Genomic DNA, 21,538 nt, shown 5'->3' on the forward strand with positions numbered 1-21,538 from the left:
CATTTGTAAAATGAAGGGGATGGACTAGAAGTCTTCTAAAGACTCTTAACTCTATCTATGATCCTATCAGATTTTACATATTAACTTAATTATGTTTTCTAAAGAAATTACCCTCACAGTCTGGTGCAGTAAATGCAATATTGGGAGTTAGAGTTAGGAAGACAGGGTCAAATTCTGTCACTAATGAACACTTGCTGTGTGTCCCTGAGTAAATCAACTAACCTCCCTAAGCCTCAGGCTTTTCATCTGTGAAATAAGGATAACACTGACAAGACCTATTCTTCATAGAGTTGTGAGGAAGATCAAATGGGAATGCCTATAAAGGGCTTTGTAAAACTTAAAAAGTACTAGATAAAAGTCAGTTATTACACAGGGAAATATAAGACTTCAAAATTATAATTCAATTGTTCATACTAAAAATGTAAAAGGATAGAAGATAATTCTACTTAAAACTAAATGGAAAGAAATGATATCTTTTTTGGTTGTCATCTCTACAATCTGGCTCAAAGCCAGCTCAGCTATAATGGTATTTATCTTTGGGATTCAATTCCACTCAAGTCTCCCAAGGTTGTCCAGCCTAGACCTCAGAATTCACCTGGCCTCCTGGGGCTGTCCAGGTTGTGAGCATTCTACTCTAGAATGACTTAAGAATTAATGGGCTAGAATTCAATAGCTTGTCAAAGGATGGGGGAGGGTGGGGTCAGAGAAGAAGGGAGAGAAAGGAGGCAAAAGACTACCTGACACTTCATTTAGGCTCTTTACCAGTTCACCCTAATCCAGAAACATGTATTCCATTCTAAAAGCAAACGAGCCACCCAGTGGCTAAACTCTGAATAAAGCTGTAAATAAATAAAAGGTACATGGCTCCATATACTTTATCATATTCTCAGGTTTAGAACTAGCTCAGGTGACTATCTAGAGTCCAGTGAGTACCAGACCTGTTATCTTCCTAAAAGGGTAACTTTTGCAACAGTAAAATTAAGTTAGTTCAATGATCAAATGTAAACACTTGATCTCAACTCTACCTCTTCGAATTTCTAGTCTTTCAACATTCAGCTTAGGTATGAATTGCTACATTATACCTTTTCTGGTCCAAATGATAATATCTTTTTAATCTCTGCCCCTTCCTAGATTATCTCAAATCTGTTTTGTAGGGTTTTTTTATAAACACCTATATACATGCATACCTTAATAGAATATGAGGGGCAGCTAGGCGGTGCAGTGGATAGAGCACCAGTGCAGGAGTCAGAAGGACCTGAGTTCAAATCTCACCTCAGACACTTGACACTCACTAGCTGTGTAACCTTGGGCAAGACACTTAACCCCAACTGCCTCATCCTGGGTCATCTCCAGTCACTGGATTCAGATGGCTCCAGAGGAGAAGTGAGAATGGTGACCTGCACAGCCCTCCCTCGCTCAAAACAAAGTCAAGAGAAAGTCACGTCATTATTTCTCTGATGGCATCTTCTTTGGCAACGAAGGACAAACACACACAAATAGAATATGAAGGCTGGAATTGTCTCATTTTGTCTTAGTATCTCCAGAACCCAGATCACCCCTCAAAGGCTATTCAGGTACTAGCTGGACTCAATAACCCGACTGGTCACTTCAAAGCTGAGATTCTGTGATATTTTAGATGGAACCATGTTCCTTTTATTCCAGAAATGTTGGGAACTTGAGTGCCTAAGAAAATGTCCTTCAATTTTTACACATTTTTTTGACTTTTTAAAAGTTTAGTCATTGGTCAACTCAGTTGCTTATAGTAGAATTTCTTGATTAAAGTGCAAAAAAATAATCTTTAAAAGCAAATATTTTCTGTCAGTGGAATGTTAACTCATTACTTCTCCCAAGTGATGAACTGATAAAGAGCATAATGAATGTATCTAGTAGTATCTTGCTTATCATCCCCTCCACCCCAACCCCAGCAAAGCTCCTTAATTCTGGCCTGTTAATTCTTAAGTCATTCCAGAGTAGAATACTCACATCCTGGACAGCCCCAGGAGGCCAGCTGAGTTCGAGGATCTAGGTTGGGCAACCTTAGAGGATCTAGAGTGGAACTGAATCCCAAAGATGAATACCCTTGTGGTTAAGCTAAATTTGAGCCTTCAAAGGCTTAAAAGTCATAAACATATTAAGAGAGGGACTACAATAAAACCAATAACAGAAAGGCTTGAAATACTCTTAAAAGTAAAAATATTTTCAATTTGTTTTAAGCAAGCCACCTAAATTAAGACTCTTTCTACAAAACTAGAAGACAGCCTACAAGTTATAATATAAAGCATTCAGAAGGAAAAACAACTATCAAATTCTGAATCAAGGTTCTGTTCGTAGTTCTACATTAAACAATATTTTTAATCTGTTGTCTTGATCATAACAAAAGAATGCTATTGGTTGGATTAGGGAAAGGCATATATCAAGATCTGTATGTAGTCCCTTTCTAAAATTTTATAAAATAGACATATTTAATGATCTTTCTGGATCAGATGAATACCCTTTAACTTTGACCACAATTCCATACAATGAACTAAAATAAAAAATATTTTCTCATAAATCATTTCTATGACCAACACTGCCATCAAGTGTTCAACACTGCTACAGCTAAAGTTACTTTTACTCTGCCCTAAGCAATCACAAGAGAATATAAAATATTCAGTGCTAGAACTGACCAACGCAGTGACCTGCCTGCTATCAAGAAAAGCAAGCTTATTTCACAGAAGAAAATACTACTTAAGTGCTCACTACAGGTTAAAAAAATAAAAATCTTGCCAAAACATCCTTCAGTGTATTTCTAAAATTATTGCCAATTAAGGAAAATAGACAAACATATTTGTACATTCAAAATTTCTACCCTGCCAGTATTATGAATAAGCCAGATTACGGTCCCCAGGTCCACTAACCTGAAATATTGGCATTCAGGACAAAAATATAGTGAGTAGTTACTGTGTTAACTGTCAAAACAGTTATTCTAACCTGAAACTGATATTTATATTACCAGGATGTCCCAAAAGTCTTTGTGCAGTCTTCATCATTAAACTTTAAGTGTTTAACACTGAATGAAGACTTTTGGAACATCTTGGCTCTAACTGGAAGCCAACTGCTGTGACTGAAAATAACATATATTACGAAAGTAAGATATTTGCTAGCCTCCTTAGCCATTCTGGTTATTTATCATAAGTATAAACCAAGGCAGTTCAGTTCAAGAAAAATAAAAATATGCTTTAATTTTTATCTACTGACTTGATCCTTAAAGAACTCAGGGCAATTCTTCTACAGTATTTGAAGAATGATAATAAATCAAGAGACAACATAATGTAATACAAAGAGCAATGGATCTGGTGTCCAAAACTTAAGTTCAAATCTTAGCTCTGATATTGTGACCTTAGGTCACCACTCCCTAGGCCTATTTCCATGTATATAAAATTAGAGGGCTGAACTGTAGCATTCAAGTCCCTGCTGGCCTGAATTTTTATGCTCCACATACTACTAGTTAAAGGTATTAAAATAAAGTAGTCACATTATGTCAAATTAAGCAAAATGTTTCACAGCTTCTTAATCATACTGCTTACCTGCAATGGTATGTGCATACAGCCGGCTACCAAAGGTGAAAACATGCAATTCGTATAGTTTGGCAATCTTTTCTAGGAATTCCCTGCAATGAGGACGTAACCGAGTTTGTAGCATAGGTTCACCTCGGCCTAACTGAAAATGAAATATACCCTGGGGGCAAGAAGAAAAACTGATGAAAGAACAAATCATGAGAGTAATAACTTATCATTAAATTTTCTTATCAATTTTGTTAGGGATAATACCTTTTGGATTGTTGGATCCTATTTATTCTTAATGGAATATAATGTTGGCTATATATAATGTTAGACCACTTCTAAATTATTGGTTACAGTGGGTCAAATCATTGGCCATTACTATTACTAGTTGCCCATGATACATTTAAAAGTCTTTGTAAACCATTTCAAAAATAACCATCATAAATAATAAGCAAGCATCATGCCAAAATAACTGCTAAGCATGCATCTCATATAACAATTTGCTCTACTTCTGAGCTCTTCCTTTCCCTTCTTCAGATATACAATGGTGTGATAATTTAAGTTCCAGAATTTTTAATTTCTATTACTGTTTTCTATAATGGCTAAAACAAGTTCCCTAAAATATTTCATATAAAGGCAGTTGCTCTCTTCATACTGTAGGTATTTCAAAACAGAAGCCCCAAATCATGTGATAATTGAATAAACTGATAAATGCAATTACCAAGCTACTAAAAAACAAATGAGTGACAGGTGTAATGGCTATACATAAAATGTTTGTTTCTTTTTGGATGAAAAGTTTCAAGGACACAAATATGTATAGTAAACTCTACTAAGGAGATTTAATTTATTAAAGCCTGAATTGGAAATTTTCTAAGGAAATTCAGCTTTAACTTAAAGAAAAGTAAAGCATCCAGAAAGAGGTCTTACAAGGCCAGCTTTACTTGTATTTAAGACTTATTTGCTTTCATGTAAATCATTAATATGTTAACAGTTCTCCAAAGTTAAGTAGAATTGTTCTCCACAATTTCAAGACATTAACTTATTCATTATAATTGAAACTGTGCAAACTTCAGTCCAGACTAATTTAAATGATTACTTGAACAAACTTAAACACTAGAGGAACTCTCTCTAGTACAGTCAAGTCATCGCAGTGATGATCCAATATAAAACTATTCCAATAAAGTATACAGCCCTGGGTGCACTGAAATATATTCACCATAATCCAACCAGACATGATGCTGGTGTATTAAGTATACATAACACATTTAAGGGATCTAGCTAGTATTGCAAACAGGACAAAGGAAAAAAATGGAAACAAAGGATGGTAAAATATAAAAGACTTATTCTATCCAAAGAGATAGTAAATATTTCAATAAAATTATTTGTTACATGTATCATATCATTTACTTTGTTTGACATTTGCTGACAACGCTGTTGCTCTGTGGTATGAATTAGAGTTTGATCCAAATCGACCATAAGGACAAGCTTCCTGTTTCGGTGCAGCCGTTGCTGGTCTTCTCTGCCGAGTTGTTCAGCTTGCTAAAATACAAACAAAACAACAAAAACCAAATAAGTCACAAACTAAAAGGCTTCAGAACAAGTAGAGATTCAACCCTTTTTAAACACCGGTAGACACCTTTAGAAAGCTGACTGATACATTTTAAAAAGAGATCTCAGTTAAAAAAAAAAAAATTCTAAGACTGCCTTCCTATTACAAAATAATTTGGAGAAGTGCATATACATTTCAGTAGGACAACCCATCTAATAAAACTGCATTTATTAACACTTCCAAATATGATTAAGTACAAAATATATACAAAATATGATAGCTGTTCCTTATAACTTCAAATATTATAACTTAAGTATAAGTCATATCTAGCATATGACAGTATTACATGCCCCTGAGCAAATGTTCTCTTCAGAAACAAGCTACTACAATAATTGAGTTATTTTTAATAGAAAAGATAATACAGGATTAATTAAAACACTCAAGAGTACAAGAATGAGAAGGTGTCACTGGGTTGCAACTTTTACTGATAGAGCGAGTACCTATATAATACTGAAAAAGACAAAATATTGACACTGGGTGATTGCCATTAGTAGGCCATAATTCCCTATAACATGAAACTTTCCTTCTTTATTCTTACTTTTCTAATCTCCCGTCTAATTTATTTTTTCCCATTCCTTTTCTTTCTCTTGACTATATTTCATGCCTTTCAAGGACACAGAGCATATCAAGGAAAGTAACTAAATGGAGGAATATAATCAATAAAGGAAAATTTTGGCATTATAAAATTTGTAGAGGCTAAAAATAGAATACAAAGTTGTTTTTTATCTTATAACAGGAAAAGGTTAGAAAAAACAGAAATAAAAATAATATAAAGAAATTAAAAATAAAGAAATAAAACTTCAGGAAAGTATTAACATTTGAACTTAGCCTTAGGGTTCTCACATATACACACAAAAATCACCACAAGTCTTCTGCCTTTAAGATGTAGGAATAAAAAAAATGTTTAAGTAGGTATCAAAAATACCTTTTGTATAAAAGAGCAAGTTAGCAATGTTATCTCTTTTGAATATCTTAGGTGAATAATATTATTTTAATAATTAAACTCTAATAGCTTCACCAACTATATCTGATAAAAAATGCAAAAAAGGAACAAAATTGTTTTCCCAACATGTCCTATGTCACTTTTAAAAATTCTAGAGAGCTTGGTTATGGTTGTTAATGGACATATCCTACGTTAAAACTAAAACACGGAGGGGGTGCAAATAATATTAGGGAAGGGAAGAAGAAACAAAGTGGTAATGAAAACTAATCAATTAATAAGTACTTATTAAACATTTACAATGTGCCAGATACTTTGTGACAAACTGGGATACAAAGACAAAAATGAAACAGTCACTAATGTCAAGGAGCAACCCTTCTATTATGAGAAGAAGTGGACAATCCTGGAAGACGACTGAAAGACAGAATTAAACTAGAAAAGCAAGAATGTTCCCCTTTCAAATTACTTTTTTAAAAATTTACTCTTTCTGAGACAATCTAAAATAGCACTGCATAACTTTCCAAAAAGAAACTGTTACTTTCTACCCCTGAAATCCCTACAGCAGATTCTATTTGAGATTTGTAGCTGAACCAAGAGTGGATTTTAAATTAAGCAAAATAAGGCAGAGTAAATAGTTATTTTATCATGACATGCAAGCAAAGTCAAATGTGTCCATAATATTAGGCACTGCTTCCTACTCAATACAGAGAAGAAATTTTTTAAAACCCTACAATGATTAACTTGATGTAACCATTTATTAATAATACTTCAGTATAATTTTGTCATTTGAATAGAGTCCATTTTGGCAAAAGAAAAATTAAAGAACAGAATTATACCCCAGTAGCCAGTTTTGTATGAATATAATAAATTGGTTGAAAAAAATAAAAGACAGTTAACATGCTGAAATTTTGAGAAAAGGTGATTTTATATCTCCCCTCCACACGCACCCTCCCTCTAATTATGCTTGCTTACATGAAACAGAAATTCCTCTCACTTTTTTTAAAAAGAAAAACCCTCCAAAATCTGCCATCTTTGTCCCAAATGACTAAACTTACCTCAGAGCTAACCATCAGTTCTGGCACACTGTGCACCATGGAGACAGTTGCTGTGGATAATGGCACTTGCTGTTTTCCATTTCTACTCTGTAGCCTTTGTTTAGACAGAGAGCAAAAAAAAAATACAGTTGCAATAAAGCATATTTCAATACTATTGAGCTACATACAGAACAGCTCCAAATTACACGATAAAAAGTCACCATCAGGTTTTAGGATTCACTTTTGAATATAGTATTTTAAGAGCTGATTTAAATGTGACTACTGAAATGGACTGAAGGTCAGAAAAAGTTAAATAACCAGTTAACTATTTCTAAAATTCTTTATGAAAATTAAGCTACAGAAATTAAGCCTGAAAATATAAAATTAGGTCTTAAATGACAGCTCAACTATAAGTAGCTCCAAAAAAATTTTTTAACCAAATATACCATTTTTATTTATAAAGTTGAGCAATTTTATTTTAATAATTATTCCTTTTATCCCAAGTTACTTAAAAGTCTATTACAATACAACAAGAATCCATGATTTTCTAGTTAGTAATTCTTATCTGTTGCACCCTAGATATTTTCTAATAAAGCATAAGGATAGCCACACTTTGTTATCTTCTGGGAGAACAAATTTTAAAAATTTTATTCCACTTCTAAAAGTACCTAAATTTTCCACTTTACTGGAAAATGAGTGGGCTAACATAAGTCCATTTGTCAGAAAGAGATTTCATTGTGACAGAATTCACAGTAACAGGTGCAATGCTTTACTGCAAACAATGTATTTGTTTTTTTTTTTTACTTGCCCAGTATTTGAAAGAGATCAAGGGATCGTAATGGCCTGAAAATAAAACAGCAATGCTTACCTTATTTTTATACCAGCAAGATCAAGTGTTTTCTCACAGCTCTAAATCCTATGACCAATGCATGTTACTAGATATACACATTCTCTTCTAAGTTTTCAACAAAACCTAGCACTTCAACTTCTTTGGACTCCTACAAGTCTAACATAACTCAGCATTAATAAATAGCATGTAACATCTGGGAAAAACTAGGCTGTACAGCACAAAGAAATCAAGCAACAGACAACACTGAGGAAAATCTGCAGGTAGTCATTTTTCCAGATATTCCACTCATTTACCCTCTTCATAAGGCCTTAATTATATAAAAGGTAATGGATGCTCTAGGTCCTTTTGTTCTCTTCTACCTTTTACAGTTACTAATTGTATCTGAATAATCATTATTTCCTACATATTACAAATTCTCTAGGAAAATTTTAGTGTTGGAAAACTGGGGAAAGAGGTTAACATCTGTCCAATTTCAGAGATTTTTGTTCCCACTTCAAGGAACTATTATATTACATAATATTTAGACTAAACTATCATGCCACATAATATTTAGTCCAATGCTCTAAACAAAGTAGATATAAGAAACATTACAATAAAATGCCCCTAAATGCCCTGTCATTACTCCCAATGTTTTGGATGAAGTGTGCATCCCCTACGTGAGTGAGGGATTGCGAATTTTCTAAATGTTTTAGCAAACCCTATGTATCTGTCTAATGTGATTATTTATTCCATTAGCTAGATCTTCAAATATAGGATCAAGATGCTTTTCCTAGTTTCTAAGTTAACAGATTAAGAGTAATATAACTACATATACTTGAATATGTATTAAATTCTTCATGTTTAATTTTTCATGGTTAAAATTGTTTACATGAAAATCAAATTAAGATAGCCAAGGAATAAGACTTTAACCTTTGTAACAGACTTGGCAAAATACTCATAATTTTATAGATTCTTTTTTTTGCTATGCCTACCTTGTATTCACCTAAAAAAATTAAATTTTGATCATTCAGTCTTGACTGGAAGAAAGACAGACAAACAAGTGTCTCAAGCTATGCCACATCCCTCTCAGGCTTTTGGCATGCACAATTCAAAGCTTTTTATATCTGTCTGTCATCATGTTCACACTTTTAGAGAAACTACAAGGTCAAGCAGTTTACTTTCTTAATTAGATTTATATGCCTTCAAACTAACAATAAAAAAAGATAAAAGAAGCCAATTTTAATATAACTAAACAAAAAAAGTCTTAAATTTGTAGTTAGTATCAGATAAATGCCAATGATAAATAGGAGATCAAAACAGGTCCAAGTTGAGTTTATTTATTTTTGTTACTACACTGTAGCCATGATAGTATTCAAGTACATTCTCTTCTTACCCATTTAATCAGCTTATTTTCAAACAAATTTATTTATTTTTAATCTACAATTATACTTACTGTGTTAAATCTTGACCACATTCAGCACATAAACCTTTCATAACTACTGGGTGGCTACATCCTTCTAATCTCACCAGAACACCTCTGCAAAACAAAGTGACATGAAACAGTTTAATAGCATAATTAACCCAAACAGTAGATTAAACATGGTAATGGAGTCGAGAGACCTGGATTTAAGTTTCAGCTCCCACACTTAGTGATTGGTTGGCTATTAGCAAGTCACTAATCTTAGTTTCCCTATATGTAAAACTGAGATAATATTTATGCTACCTACTTTACACACTGTGAAGGAAAACATTACTAAAGTACATAAATGTTTTATAAAATATAAGCTTCTCTCTATTACTACACTTCTTAGGATGTGCTACCTTATCAGCAACAGAAAGCAACATTACAGTATCCCCAAAGTCTTACAGGGGTTTTAAGCTACTGAAGTTTGTAAGTGCACTAAGACATGTTAATGTTAACTGTAAATCTTTTATTTTTTTCAACCAATTTATTATATGCATACAGAACTGGCTTCTGGGATATAATTCTGTTATCTCAGTTTTCTTTTTCCAAAGAGAACTCTACTTTAGTGGATTGCAAACAGTTAAGGTTAATGTTAGCAGAGGGGAATTTTACTGAACATGCCTGAAATAATTATTACTTTCAGCTTATTTGTTGAAAAGGTTTTTGGACTGGACCTTTGATTTCATTATGATAGGAAACTTACAGTGAAAAAACTCCTACCAATACAGATCAGTGACTTTTCTGCAACTTACAGACTAAGAGGATGTCCTAAATGTCTTAGTGCACTTATAAACTTCAATAGCTTAAAACCCCAGTAAGACTTTTGGGATACTTTGTATAAGGAGGCACATATAAATCACTATCAAATAATACAAGATTTAGTAGTTAAATGGAAATATCACTTTTCTGTGGTGACTAATAAAAAACCTAAACGCTTTAGAACACTAAATTTAATCTATTAACTAAAACCAGCAAACCTCAATTTTTAAGATGTTACCAAATTTTTAATTAAATAATTAAACAGGTTGTTGCTCAAAAATATACTTAAGGTTTTTTTTAATGTCCTTTTTAGAAGATATTAACACTAGTAGCAATTCATACTAGTGGTTATAGTCTAAAACTGAAGTGTTAAACATGGCAGACCAAACCAGATTAAAATGTAATTTGGTAAATATTTAACAAAATACATAAAAATACAATAAAATGTAGATAACATTGCATTTTAAAAACTATGTTTAAAAGTGGTCCATTGGAATGCTTACATACAGATCAGTGAACCCCATTTTCATTTGAATTTAACACCATTGCTCTAAAAAGAACTTCTGTTATTGGTCACAGTGATCATTTAAGTTCACTATATTTTGCCATTGAATCCCAAGCCTATTTTACAAATACTATGGCATTCCTCTTATCTAGCAACTGCTTCATAGTTTATATTTCTTAAAAGATCAACAGAAAGCTTTGTTCTTGAAGATAATGTTCTGTCCCTTCTGCTTCAGATTTAGGTTAAGTTTTTCTTATGCAATTTCAACCCCAACTCACCCCTAACTCTAATTTCTGTTGAAAAAATATGTCCTGCAGTGTTTGAGATTTTTTTTAAAATTACACTGAAAAAATACATTGAACAAATATTATTCAAGAAATGATGCCTGACAAAACCTTAAAACTATTATTATACTTGAGGTTGCAAAATAATAAAAAATATTCAAAAAGGTTATATAAATTTGCCTTAGACATCATTCCTACTATACAGACACAAATCTAGCTACATTTTTCCATCATAATAAAACGACAATATTTTTAATTGTATACATAAACTTGTTGTTTTTCTTGTACATTACTCATCACAAAGTTATGACTACTTTTTGTTATCCCTGGAAACAGTTATATGGGTATATTATATACTTTTAGGGGTATTAACACAAAACTAAGAACTATTATGCAATCCTGTTTTAACAACTAAGCTTAAATTTGAGCATGTCTAGGGACAGGGATTTCCATCTCACAAAGAAGCTCATTCCAATGGGCTACTCTAACAGTAACAAAGTTATTTTCTTACTCTTACCTAAAATCTAACCCCCTGAAACAGTCCTCCTTATACAAATGTGATGCTCATAACTGAACATATTGCTCTATTTGTAGTCTGTCCAACAAAGACTGTAAGTGCTCTTACTTCTCTTGTAACAGCAGTATTTTGGGGTTTTTTTAAATATACTTTAGTAACAATATACAAAAGCTGAGTTTTCCCACTATTTCCAGATGCGAGTGGAATGCTCCAAATACAGTTGCCCTTTTTCTTTTCTTTTCTTTTTTGCAGTCACAATACTCTTAAGCCTACAGTCAGCTGGGTACTCAACAAAGTTTGGCTTTTTTTCCCCCACATTTGCAATGTTTACACTATCATGTATGGGAAAAACTTTAACCTAAATGAATGAGTTTACATTTATAATTATTCAATTTCATAATAATCAGAATTAAAAGAATTAAATAGAAGTTTTCCCTAAGTAGGAATATCCTTTAAAAAAAAAAAAGATCAAAATCAAGTTGCTTCCATTTATAATAGTTCTTGTTTAAAAAAAAAAAAACCTGCCCCAAACTATAAAACATCAGAACTTACAAAGAGACTCTTATTCTAATTTAACATACATTAAGTCTCACAGGAAGAAGTAGTATGGGGCAAGGGACTGAGGACTAACCTTGAAGTCAAGAAGACCTGGTGTAAAACAAGGGGGTTACATTAAATGGCCTCAAAGTTTCTTTCTGGCTCTGTAACTCTGATCCTATGACCAGAGTTCAAGTTCTGCTTCTGACATTTACTATTTGTCTAACATTGGGCAAATCACTTCAATTCCCAGTGCCTCCAGCAGCTAAATCTACTAATTGTAGATCAGTTGCCAATCTGCTGCAGGGGAAAGAATTTCCACATCTGGAGCTCTTCAGTGAAATATCACACACACACACACACACACACACACACACACACACTTACAGAACAAGAACTACCATAAAAAGCAGAAGTATATTTGGAAATCAGGCTTTAAAACAAATTAAAAATGTCTACACTCACCTAGAGATCCCACTGTCAGAATGTACCCGAAGCAGGTCAAAGAGAGAAAAAAAATCCTATACATACAAAAATATTAATAGCAGCAGCTTTACAGTAATTACAAACTAAAAACTAAATAGGAAACCACTGACTGAGGAGTGACTAAATTTGTAGTACCTGAGTGTAATGAAACATCATTATGCCTTAAGAAATGGTCAGTGTGAAGAACTCAGAGAAGCATAGGGAAGATTTAAACTAACCAGTTCCGGATAAAATAAGCAGAACTGTGAAAACAAGATGCACATGACTACTATATATACACAAAACAAAACTCAGCACCATATAATTATAATGACAAAATCTGTTCCCAGAGAAGAGCTGATAAAACTTTCATCACTTCATTGAAAACTTATGGGAGTATTGGTGCAGAATATTACATATGCTATCAGACACAGCATACTGTTGGTTGGTTTTGATGAATTATCTTTTTTCTCCATCACTTTTAATTTTTTGTTAGAAGGGACAGCTACAGTAGGGAGTGAGGAGAAAGGGATTTATTTAGCAATGAAGATGAAGGCATTGATAAATACTGAATTTTACATGTAAGCAACATAAAAAAATAGCATGGATGCTAAAGTCAGGCCTCTTTATTCTAATAAGCCAGGATAAATGAGTTAGTTGCACTGACAACTCTACCTAGCAAAACAGGGAAATAAGACAGGGCTGCGTGATAAACCATTGATCTCTCTTTTCTAAAGTTTATATATCTCTGTAATATTTTCCAGAAAGTTTTATAAGTAGGTTACAAAAGGTCATAAACTATAACGATCACTCCTAGAACTAAACTTTCATATGTGAAAGGCTATCTATACTTGTCTCCTTTTCCTAACTCCAAACAGCCCTAGAGGCAAAGCAAATTGTTCTGGGAATTGACTTCTCACTTGGTGGCCAGCAGAGGGAACCCTCTGATCTAACAGCGCTTTTCCACCACCTTTCTTCTGCAGGAGGAAAGAATCATGTTCCTAGAATAATGTTTGGAGTTACAAAGGTCATCAGAGCCCAATCTTCTCACTTTACAAATAAAGAAACTCGAGCCCAGAAAGGTTAAATGACTTGCCCAGGGTCACACAGGTGTTAAATGGCAGAGGTGGGACTAGAACTGAAGCCCTCAAATCCAGTGCTCTTTTCTATGTTTCCTCACTACTCACATTCAGTTAAATTTTACCTCTTACAATCAATATCTTTTGTAGACATCCAATTTTATCACTTTTTCTTTTTCCTCTCTGGAATCCAACTCTTGACCAAAAACAGTTTCCTTCCCCCTTTCCATTTTATCTGCAGATTTTAAAAATTCTAATTCAAGTACTTAAGCATCTCTGGGGGAAAGAAAGAAAGTTTTAGATCAACTGGTTGCCATTGCCTCATGGGGGCTGATACACAAATAACTGTAACATAAAATAACCCATAAGTGCGTAAGAGATGTGAGCAAAATATCAAGTAATGGGAAAGGGGGAAATCGAGAGTTGTTAGCAGTTTTCATCCATGTATACCTCTTCGTGATCTCATTTGGGGTTTTCCTGGCAAAAATAATGCAATGTTTGGCCATTTCCTTGTTCATCTCATTTTCAGATGAGGAAACTGAGGCAAAGAGGGTTAAGTGACAAGTAAGGCAAGAAAGGTAAAAGATCACCAGATTGTAGAGGGTTTTGAATGAAGAACTATACCAGTTCAAGTGAATGATAATATGTTCTAGAGTGGTTTGCAAAGGAAACAAAGGGGAAGAGAGCAACGAGTACTGTGAAAGCAGAACTGGCAAAATTTGCCAACTCATTAGATAAGAAGAGGAGGTTGGAAAAAGTTTCCAACAACTTATCAGGGGACTGGTAGTACCATTAACAACAAATGGAGTAAGGAAGAGAAATAGGATTGGGCCTGTTGAGTTTGAGGTCCTTGTATGACATCCTGATAGAGATGCCCTGTACAGTTGAGATACAGGTCATGTAGTAGTCATCTGCACACAGATAACTGAAAACGAAAATTAATGAAATAAGTTATTTATAAAGCCCTTAGCACAAGGCGATTAAAGCTTATTCCCTTCCCTCTCCCTTTGAAAACAAAGGATTGAATAAAATTGTAAAGGAAGAAATGTAAAGACAGAAGACTAACACAGTCAGAACTCTGGGAGTATATGCACTTTAGGCAGCAAGGAAGAGAAGCCAGCAAATGAATAAATGAAAAAGTATAAAATTAAATATTCCAGGCTTTGAACTAAGTAAAAAGAACACTACAAAAAGCAAGACTTCAAGGAAATTACATTTTACTATGCTAAATCAAACTATGTAACTGAGTGGTGGCCAGCAAGGGACGTTTTTGGTTAGTAAAGTTGAAGGGATGACAAGGAAAATCATCTAGCAACTGACACAACCTTTCTTAGAATGGTAATGTTGATTTAATTAATATTCCCCAGACAAGAAGTGGAAAGGAGGGCAGAGGTTGGAGAAGAGGATGAAGAATGATGAAGCCTTACCAATCAGAAGCCCAGGGCTCCCAGCAAAGAAGACAGAGAAAGGGTAAAGAAATGGAAAGGCAGGAGAGTGAAAGGAGAGAGGATGTCCAAAAGGAAGGGAAGATGGTAGGTATCATATTCTGCTGAGGTTAAGAAGGATGAGGACTGCAAAAAGGTCTCTGAATTAAGGAAAATTACAGAGAAGATTTAATGAGGCATATCAACAAGCCCTCTTCTATCACAGCAGAGGCTGAGGTGTGTATATTAGTAGGACAAAATATTATATATGTTGCTAGCCCAGTCTCTGTATCAAATGTTTTTCCTAAATATTCTCCTTTGTCCCAAAAGAGGAGGTGGAAGGCGAATTACTTCAAGATCAAGACAAAAAGATATCAATAAAATTTGAAGAGATCAAAAAATCCAATCCAATTCAAGCAACATTTGCTAAGCACCTAATGCGTGCAAGGCACTGTGCTAACACAATTAAGTTACTAGTAACCTCAGAGAAGAACTTCAATGAAAGCCAAACTGCAAAGAGAATTCTCAAAAGTGAATGATATGATATGTTAACCTAATTTTGATCAATGGGCATGAATGGGTGGGAAAAAACAAAAATATGTAAGTACTTTTCATGTGTGAAGCTCTAGGTATAGAAATGTAAAGGTAAGAACCCCTTTTCTAAAAAAAATTCCCACTCTAATAGAGGAGATAAAACATATGGAAGGTTTCAGCTATAAGTAAGACAGAGAGGTTCCATGGTCTTTAGGGTATAGGTACAAAACCAAGTGGTAATACTGCTTCTTTAAAGTCATTTCCATTGATAAAAACCATGTCAGTTTTTTATGTTAAAATTTTTGACAAAAACTTCTGTTCTGGGTTCTTGGTAGCTGTGACTATATCACCTACAGGAGCAGTTGCTAAGCTGTATTTCCACAAAAGGAGTATGTCCATTTTAATCAAGGGAACGGAATGCTAAGATTGGAAATGAAATTAAACAAAGAACCAGTGTCAGCGTCTAAAGCCCTTTACAGAAGTCCAAAGTCTCCAACTACTTGATAATTATGCCTGCTTTTCCTCAAGTACCAGTATTTAATGTAAAACCTTTTTATTAAACTTGATTTTATTCTATTACTAATATTGCAATGATGTTATTTTCCATTTTTCAATCATAAATGTAGTTCTTAATAACTAATTCTTAATGAACTGACCCCAGTACTTACAGGAAAATGTACTCTATCAATCAAATGACTTACAAATAAACTTGAAACACAATCTGTACGTAAACTCAAATCTAGTTTATAACTTCAATGTTATCTGTGATTCTTTACTATCCACCCCCACATACACAGTAATGATAATAATAGTTAACATTTATAGAGTGCTTATTATTTGCCAAGTACTGGGCTAAGCACTTTACAATTATTCTCTCATTTGATCCTGGGAGATAGGTGCTATTATCCCAGTTTTACAAAAGAATACACTGAGGCACAGAGATTAAGTGACTTATATAGGGTCACACAGCCAGTAAGTGTATAATGCTGGATTTGAACTCAGGTCTTCCTGACTTCAAGCATAGCATTCTATTCACTGCACCACCTAGCTGCTTCTATATTCATAAGAGACCTCATTCATATACACATATATGTTTGTGTATGTATGCACGTATGTGTGTAAGTATGTATACGTGTATCCCTTTCTCTTTATTTCCACAACACTTAACCCAAGCTCAAGTCTCTATCATCTCAGACCTAGACTGCTGAATTAGCTCTCTAACTGGTCTCCCCATTCAGTCCATCCTTCCTGAAAGTTCCAGTCTGTCCATGTCATTCCCTAACTTGTTAAATTTCAGTGATTCCCTATTAATTCTAGGATCATAAACTCCTGTTTGGCATGTAAAGCTCTTCACAATCCACATATCACCTTCCATTCATTACTACATTCCACACAATTCATACTGACCTACATCTCCCGTCTTTGCACTAGCTGTCCCGCATGGCCGGAATGTTCTCCCTATTCACCTCCACTTCCTTAAATCCCTGGCTTTCTTCAAGATTCAACTTAAGCACCACTTCAAGCACAAGGCTTCTCCTTGGTCTCTTCAGCTGGTAGTACCTTTCCCTCTAAGGTTTTCTTGTGTCTATTTTGTACCTGTTGTATATATACCTATTTATATACATGGTGTCTCTTTCGTTAGAATAAATCTTAAGGGTATGAACTGTTTTTGCTTTTTCTTTACATCCTCAGTGCTTAGAACAGTACCTAGTATAGTATTAAGTAGGTAATAAAAGCCGGTTGATTGTGAGTTTACCCTAACATCAAGCTTAAATTTGCCTTTGTCACTTCTACCCATTGCTCCTAGCTCTGCCCTGTAGGGCAAAATACAAGTAGAATCTCTCTTCCACATGGCAGTCCACCGAAAACCTGAAAAAAGCTATTATATCCCATGCCACCTTACCCTCTACCTGACCTTCAGTCTTTTTTCTCTGTTTAAACAACCGCCAGTTTCTTCAACCAATCTTCATATGACACAGTCTTTTACCAGATTGGTTGCCCTACTCTGGATACACTCCAGCTTATTAATCTTCTTAAATCATGATGCACAGAACTGAATACAATACTTCAAAATTAAGTGGAATAAGAGCAAAGTACAGAGGAACCAGAACCTCCTCATTCTTAAAAGTTATGCCTCTTTTAATGCAGTTTGCATCTGCATAATCTGCTCTGGCAGCCATATCTTAATGCTGACTCGCACTGGGCTTGTAGGTCACTAAAACCAGGTCGCTTAAAATATTTTTTCAGAAAAACCTGCCATCTGATCATGCCTCCCCAACATATTCCTAATCCTAATCTGTCTAATGTCACTAGGTTAACATATTTGTCATAATGACCACAATAATGTAAGATCATATTATAAGTCAGAGGTGGATTTCTCTAGCCCGTATCACTTGAACTGAGCGCTGTCTCTCAAAGTAACTTAGTTTCTGAATTTTGAAAGAGATAAAGACTTTCTATTTCCATCCGAAGTCCAAATGTGTCTTAAGATGACATTGCCAAAGAAGAGAGGCAATGAATATAGATTTCTTTAGCATTCTATGCCTATACCAAAAAAACCAAAAATTTGTTTAGCCGAGTTTCGAGTACCTTCTCAGAAAAAAGTGTATGTGGTTATAGAACAGGAAGCAAAGAAGGGCAAAACAAAGTATCACTGCTTTCCATAACAGCAATTACAATGTTTGATACTATTATTGCTTATAAACAAAAGAAAGAGCAATGTTATATAGAGAACTGAAGCTATGACTAAAAAGGTTATTAAATACCAGAAAGATTTTATCCCTCCTGGTTTGATCCTCAAAAATAAAAATAGAAAAAATCATGAAATAATTCTTAAAATAATCATTCTTTGCATTCAAGCAAAGAAGCCCAGAGCTATACTCAATATTTTTATACTCAGTACCCATCTTCAATGAGCAAATAAGATAGTATGTAAGAAGAACATTGGACTAAGAGTCAAGTTACTGGATTGAGCCCTGCCAGTATTCAGCTACGGAACCAAGGGCGAAAGTTTTAGCTCTCAAAAGGGCCCGTTTTCCTCCTCTATTTAAACATGTGTTGGACCAAAGCAAAGCTTAACCTTTCTTGTGTCATATCAAATGACATACTGTAAAATGCTTAGCACAGTGCCTGGCACATAACAGACACTACATAAATGCTTATTTCTTTCCCTTCCCCTCCCCTCATTTTTAGTAGTTTGGTGAAACTTATGGGACCCTTGCAAGAATGTTTTTAACAAAATAAAATACATACACTGTTACAAAGGAAACATTATATTCAAACAGAGATGTAATTTTTTCCCCCATCCAAGTTCAAAGACCCCCAAAATCTATTCACAGGATAAGAACTCTTAAACCAAACAATGTTTTAAGTCCCTTCCTGTTGTAGAATTCTAAATTCCATTACTTAAATGTAAATTTTGCTATTATGAAAATTCCATGAGTTTTTTAAAAAATGTTATTACTAAGATTCTTTAGTATGGTCATTATGAATTATCTATTCTTTTACTCTTCCATCTCCCATCAAAAGAAAAATTATATTCAGCCTGAAAATAAATGATATTAATTTGCCACTAAAAGTTTAGTTATCAGACACAGACATGGCCTAAACACAAACAAAGATAACTAGTATGCCAAGTGTTCAACAATTTGGTCACTAGCCACGTGAGAACAATTTCTGAGAGTTGTTGAAGCAGAAACGCACAATACAACTGAAGTTAAGCTACACTACACTGCAGACTCTGAAACGGGTCAGCTTAAAAACAAAACAAAACAAAGTAGAAGATAAGCTAAACATGTTTAGCCTCCCTCAAAAAAAACCCAAATAAAAAATGTAAAATTATGAAAATTTATTTTTAATGCTTCTTTACAGCCTTTCTTTAAAAATGCACTCTCTTCTTAAGTCAGTTTATGAAGAATATACAAGTCCTTTTTGAGTCACTCTGCTTATCTTTATTTTTGAAAATGTATTTTTATTAATGTCTTTTGTTTCTTACATCACCATAGCTATCAAGTATTTCTCCCCTCCCCCAAGTCATCCTCTATAATAAATAGTACTTTTATAGAGGAAATAAAATCAGCACAACTGATATTCGTTGGAAAAAAATCTGAAAAGATGTGCAATGTGTGATGCCTATGAATCTCTCACCTTTCTGAAGTGGAGGCATGGGGGTGTCTCATGGTATCTCTCCACCTGATCCCACGTGATCTTTTACAATTTTGTTATATTTACTTGGTTTTGTGTGCAGGTGCTTGCTGCGAGCTATTCTTTCCATTTACATTGTATTAGTTATTGTGTATATATTTTTTCTTGGCTCTACTTTCTTCATTCTGCATCAGTTCATGTAGATCTTTCCATGTTTCTCTATGTTCATCACATACATCATTTCTTATTGCACAGTAATATTTCATTACATTCATCTACCACAATTGGTTTAGTCATTGCCCAAACAATGGGTATCTACTTTATTTCCAATTCTTTGCTATCACAAAGAGTGCTGCTATAAATATTTCAGTGTATACAGGGAGTACACAAGTTTTCAAAATAAGACAGCTATACTCTTGTCCTCTCTGCCTTTTAATTTTTTCCACATATATAAACACACATACATATACACATGCACATACACATGTTGCCTGGACAGTAGCATACAGCCAACCTACTTGTAAGTTCATCAATATGTATATCATGAATGAGTGTAGCATGTGGACAATGAGATGGGAAAAGGTTTACAGGGAAGATCAGGCTGGACTTCATTTCAGAAACTACATAGTTCTCTCTCTGTTCGCAAACAGCTCACTGTCACAAATGCCCTTTTTCTATCATCAGTAAATCTCTCCCAAGTGATTCCATGCAAGTCATGAAACAATTTAGATGAATAAAAATTACAAATAACTAAAAAGGTAATATTGAAAAATATGATATACACAAGTAGACAGCAGGCTATCATCAATAATGGTGAATACACAGAAAATGCTATAAAAGATACATACAGCTAAAAAAGTAACTCTATGTACAGTCTGAAGATCTGTTTGAATTCTGATTCTGCTCCTTACTTCTTTGACCTTAGACAAGTCATTTATTGGAGTCTCAGCATCCTCAACTCTAAAGTGAGACCAAAGTCTTTTTCATCTTTGCATAATAAAATGTGCTTCTGCCTTTTAAAGCAAGACAGAGAGACAAGAGAAAGAACCTCTACTAAGTTGGACTATTCCTTTGTACAGCTCAAAAATAGGAAGGCACGGAGAGGAGTTCAAATGGAATTGAGTCAGTCCCAAAGCCTCATAGTCCAAATATCACATATCAGAGAGAGGTTAAGAAAAGAAGAACAATCATAACCAACAGACAAAGCTCAGCAGTTTCTCATTCCAACAATTATTGGGGTAGAAATCACACCAATTTTTGACTTGCGTTCTTCACCTTTTTAAGTCCCAGCCTAAGGGTGGCAGATAAAGACTGGACCCCTTCTCTTAAGATGTTTTTAAATGCATAAAATAAAATATTATAGGATTGTAAAAGAAACCAATTATATTGAAATCCAATCATCAAAATACCAAAAGAACAATTTCACCGACCCCAGCTTAAGAACCAGGTTTAATTGGAAACCATATATTCGGAAATTCTTCAGGTATCATTTGTTAACTCAAAAAAAAAAGTTGTTTTTTTTAAATACAGCACCCAAACTGCATGCTCATGCTAAGAAGCCAATGTTTGACACTACATGTTATACTTTCTTGGATCCTACAGAGTAGTGTTGTCAAATTCAAATAAAAAAGGTACTGACTTAGAAAACCACAAATTAACATTATTTATTTTGTTAAACATATTCCAATTACATTTTAATCTGATTTAGGCCTCACTGAGAAGTTCTGCGGGCTGCTTGAGGCCGAGGGGCAGTGACTACGACACCTCAGCAAAGAGCATATTCAAATACCTAACATTTGGTAAGACTCAGTCTTTAAACAAGTTTAATTCTATAGTACTCAAATAAAGAAATTAACACCACCATTACCATTA

At 34.1% G+C, this 21,538-nt stretch overlaps 1 protein-coding gene across 2 annotated transcripts in view; it reads right to left on the reverse strand.

Moving 5' to 3' along the window:
- Positions 1-21,538, reverse strand: part of CTDP1 (CTD phosphatase subunit 1) — a 154,420-nt gene that overhangs the window by 122,015 nt on the left and 10,867 nt on the right. For both annotated transcript variants that reach the window (XM_072604043.1, XM_072604042.1), the window contains exons 2-5: positions 9,408-9,491; positions 7,147-7,240; positions 4,950-5,081; positions 3,567-3,717 (exon numbers count right to left, since the gene is read on the reverse strand). In XM_072604043.1, coding sequence (XP_072460144.1) covers positions 3,567-3,717; positions 4,950-5,081; positions 7,147-7,240; positions 9,408-9,491 — 461 coding nt within the window. The remainder of the gene's footprint in view (positions 1-3,566; positions 3,718-4,949; positions 5,082-7,146; positions 7,241-9,407; positions 9,492-21,538) is intronic.

Source organism: Notamacropus eugenii, chromosome 4 (genome assembly GCF_028372415.1).
Source record: "Notamacropus eugenii isolate mMacEug1 chromosome 4, mMacEug1.pri_v2, whole genome shotgun sequence".
NCBI lineage: Eukaryota > Metazoa > Chordata > Mammalia > Diprotodontia > Macropodidae > Notamacropus > Notamacropus eugenii.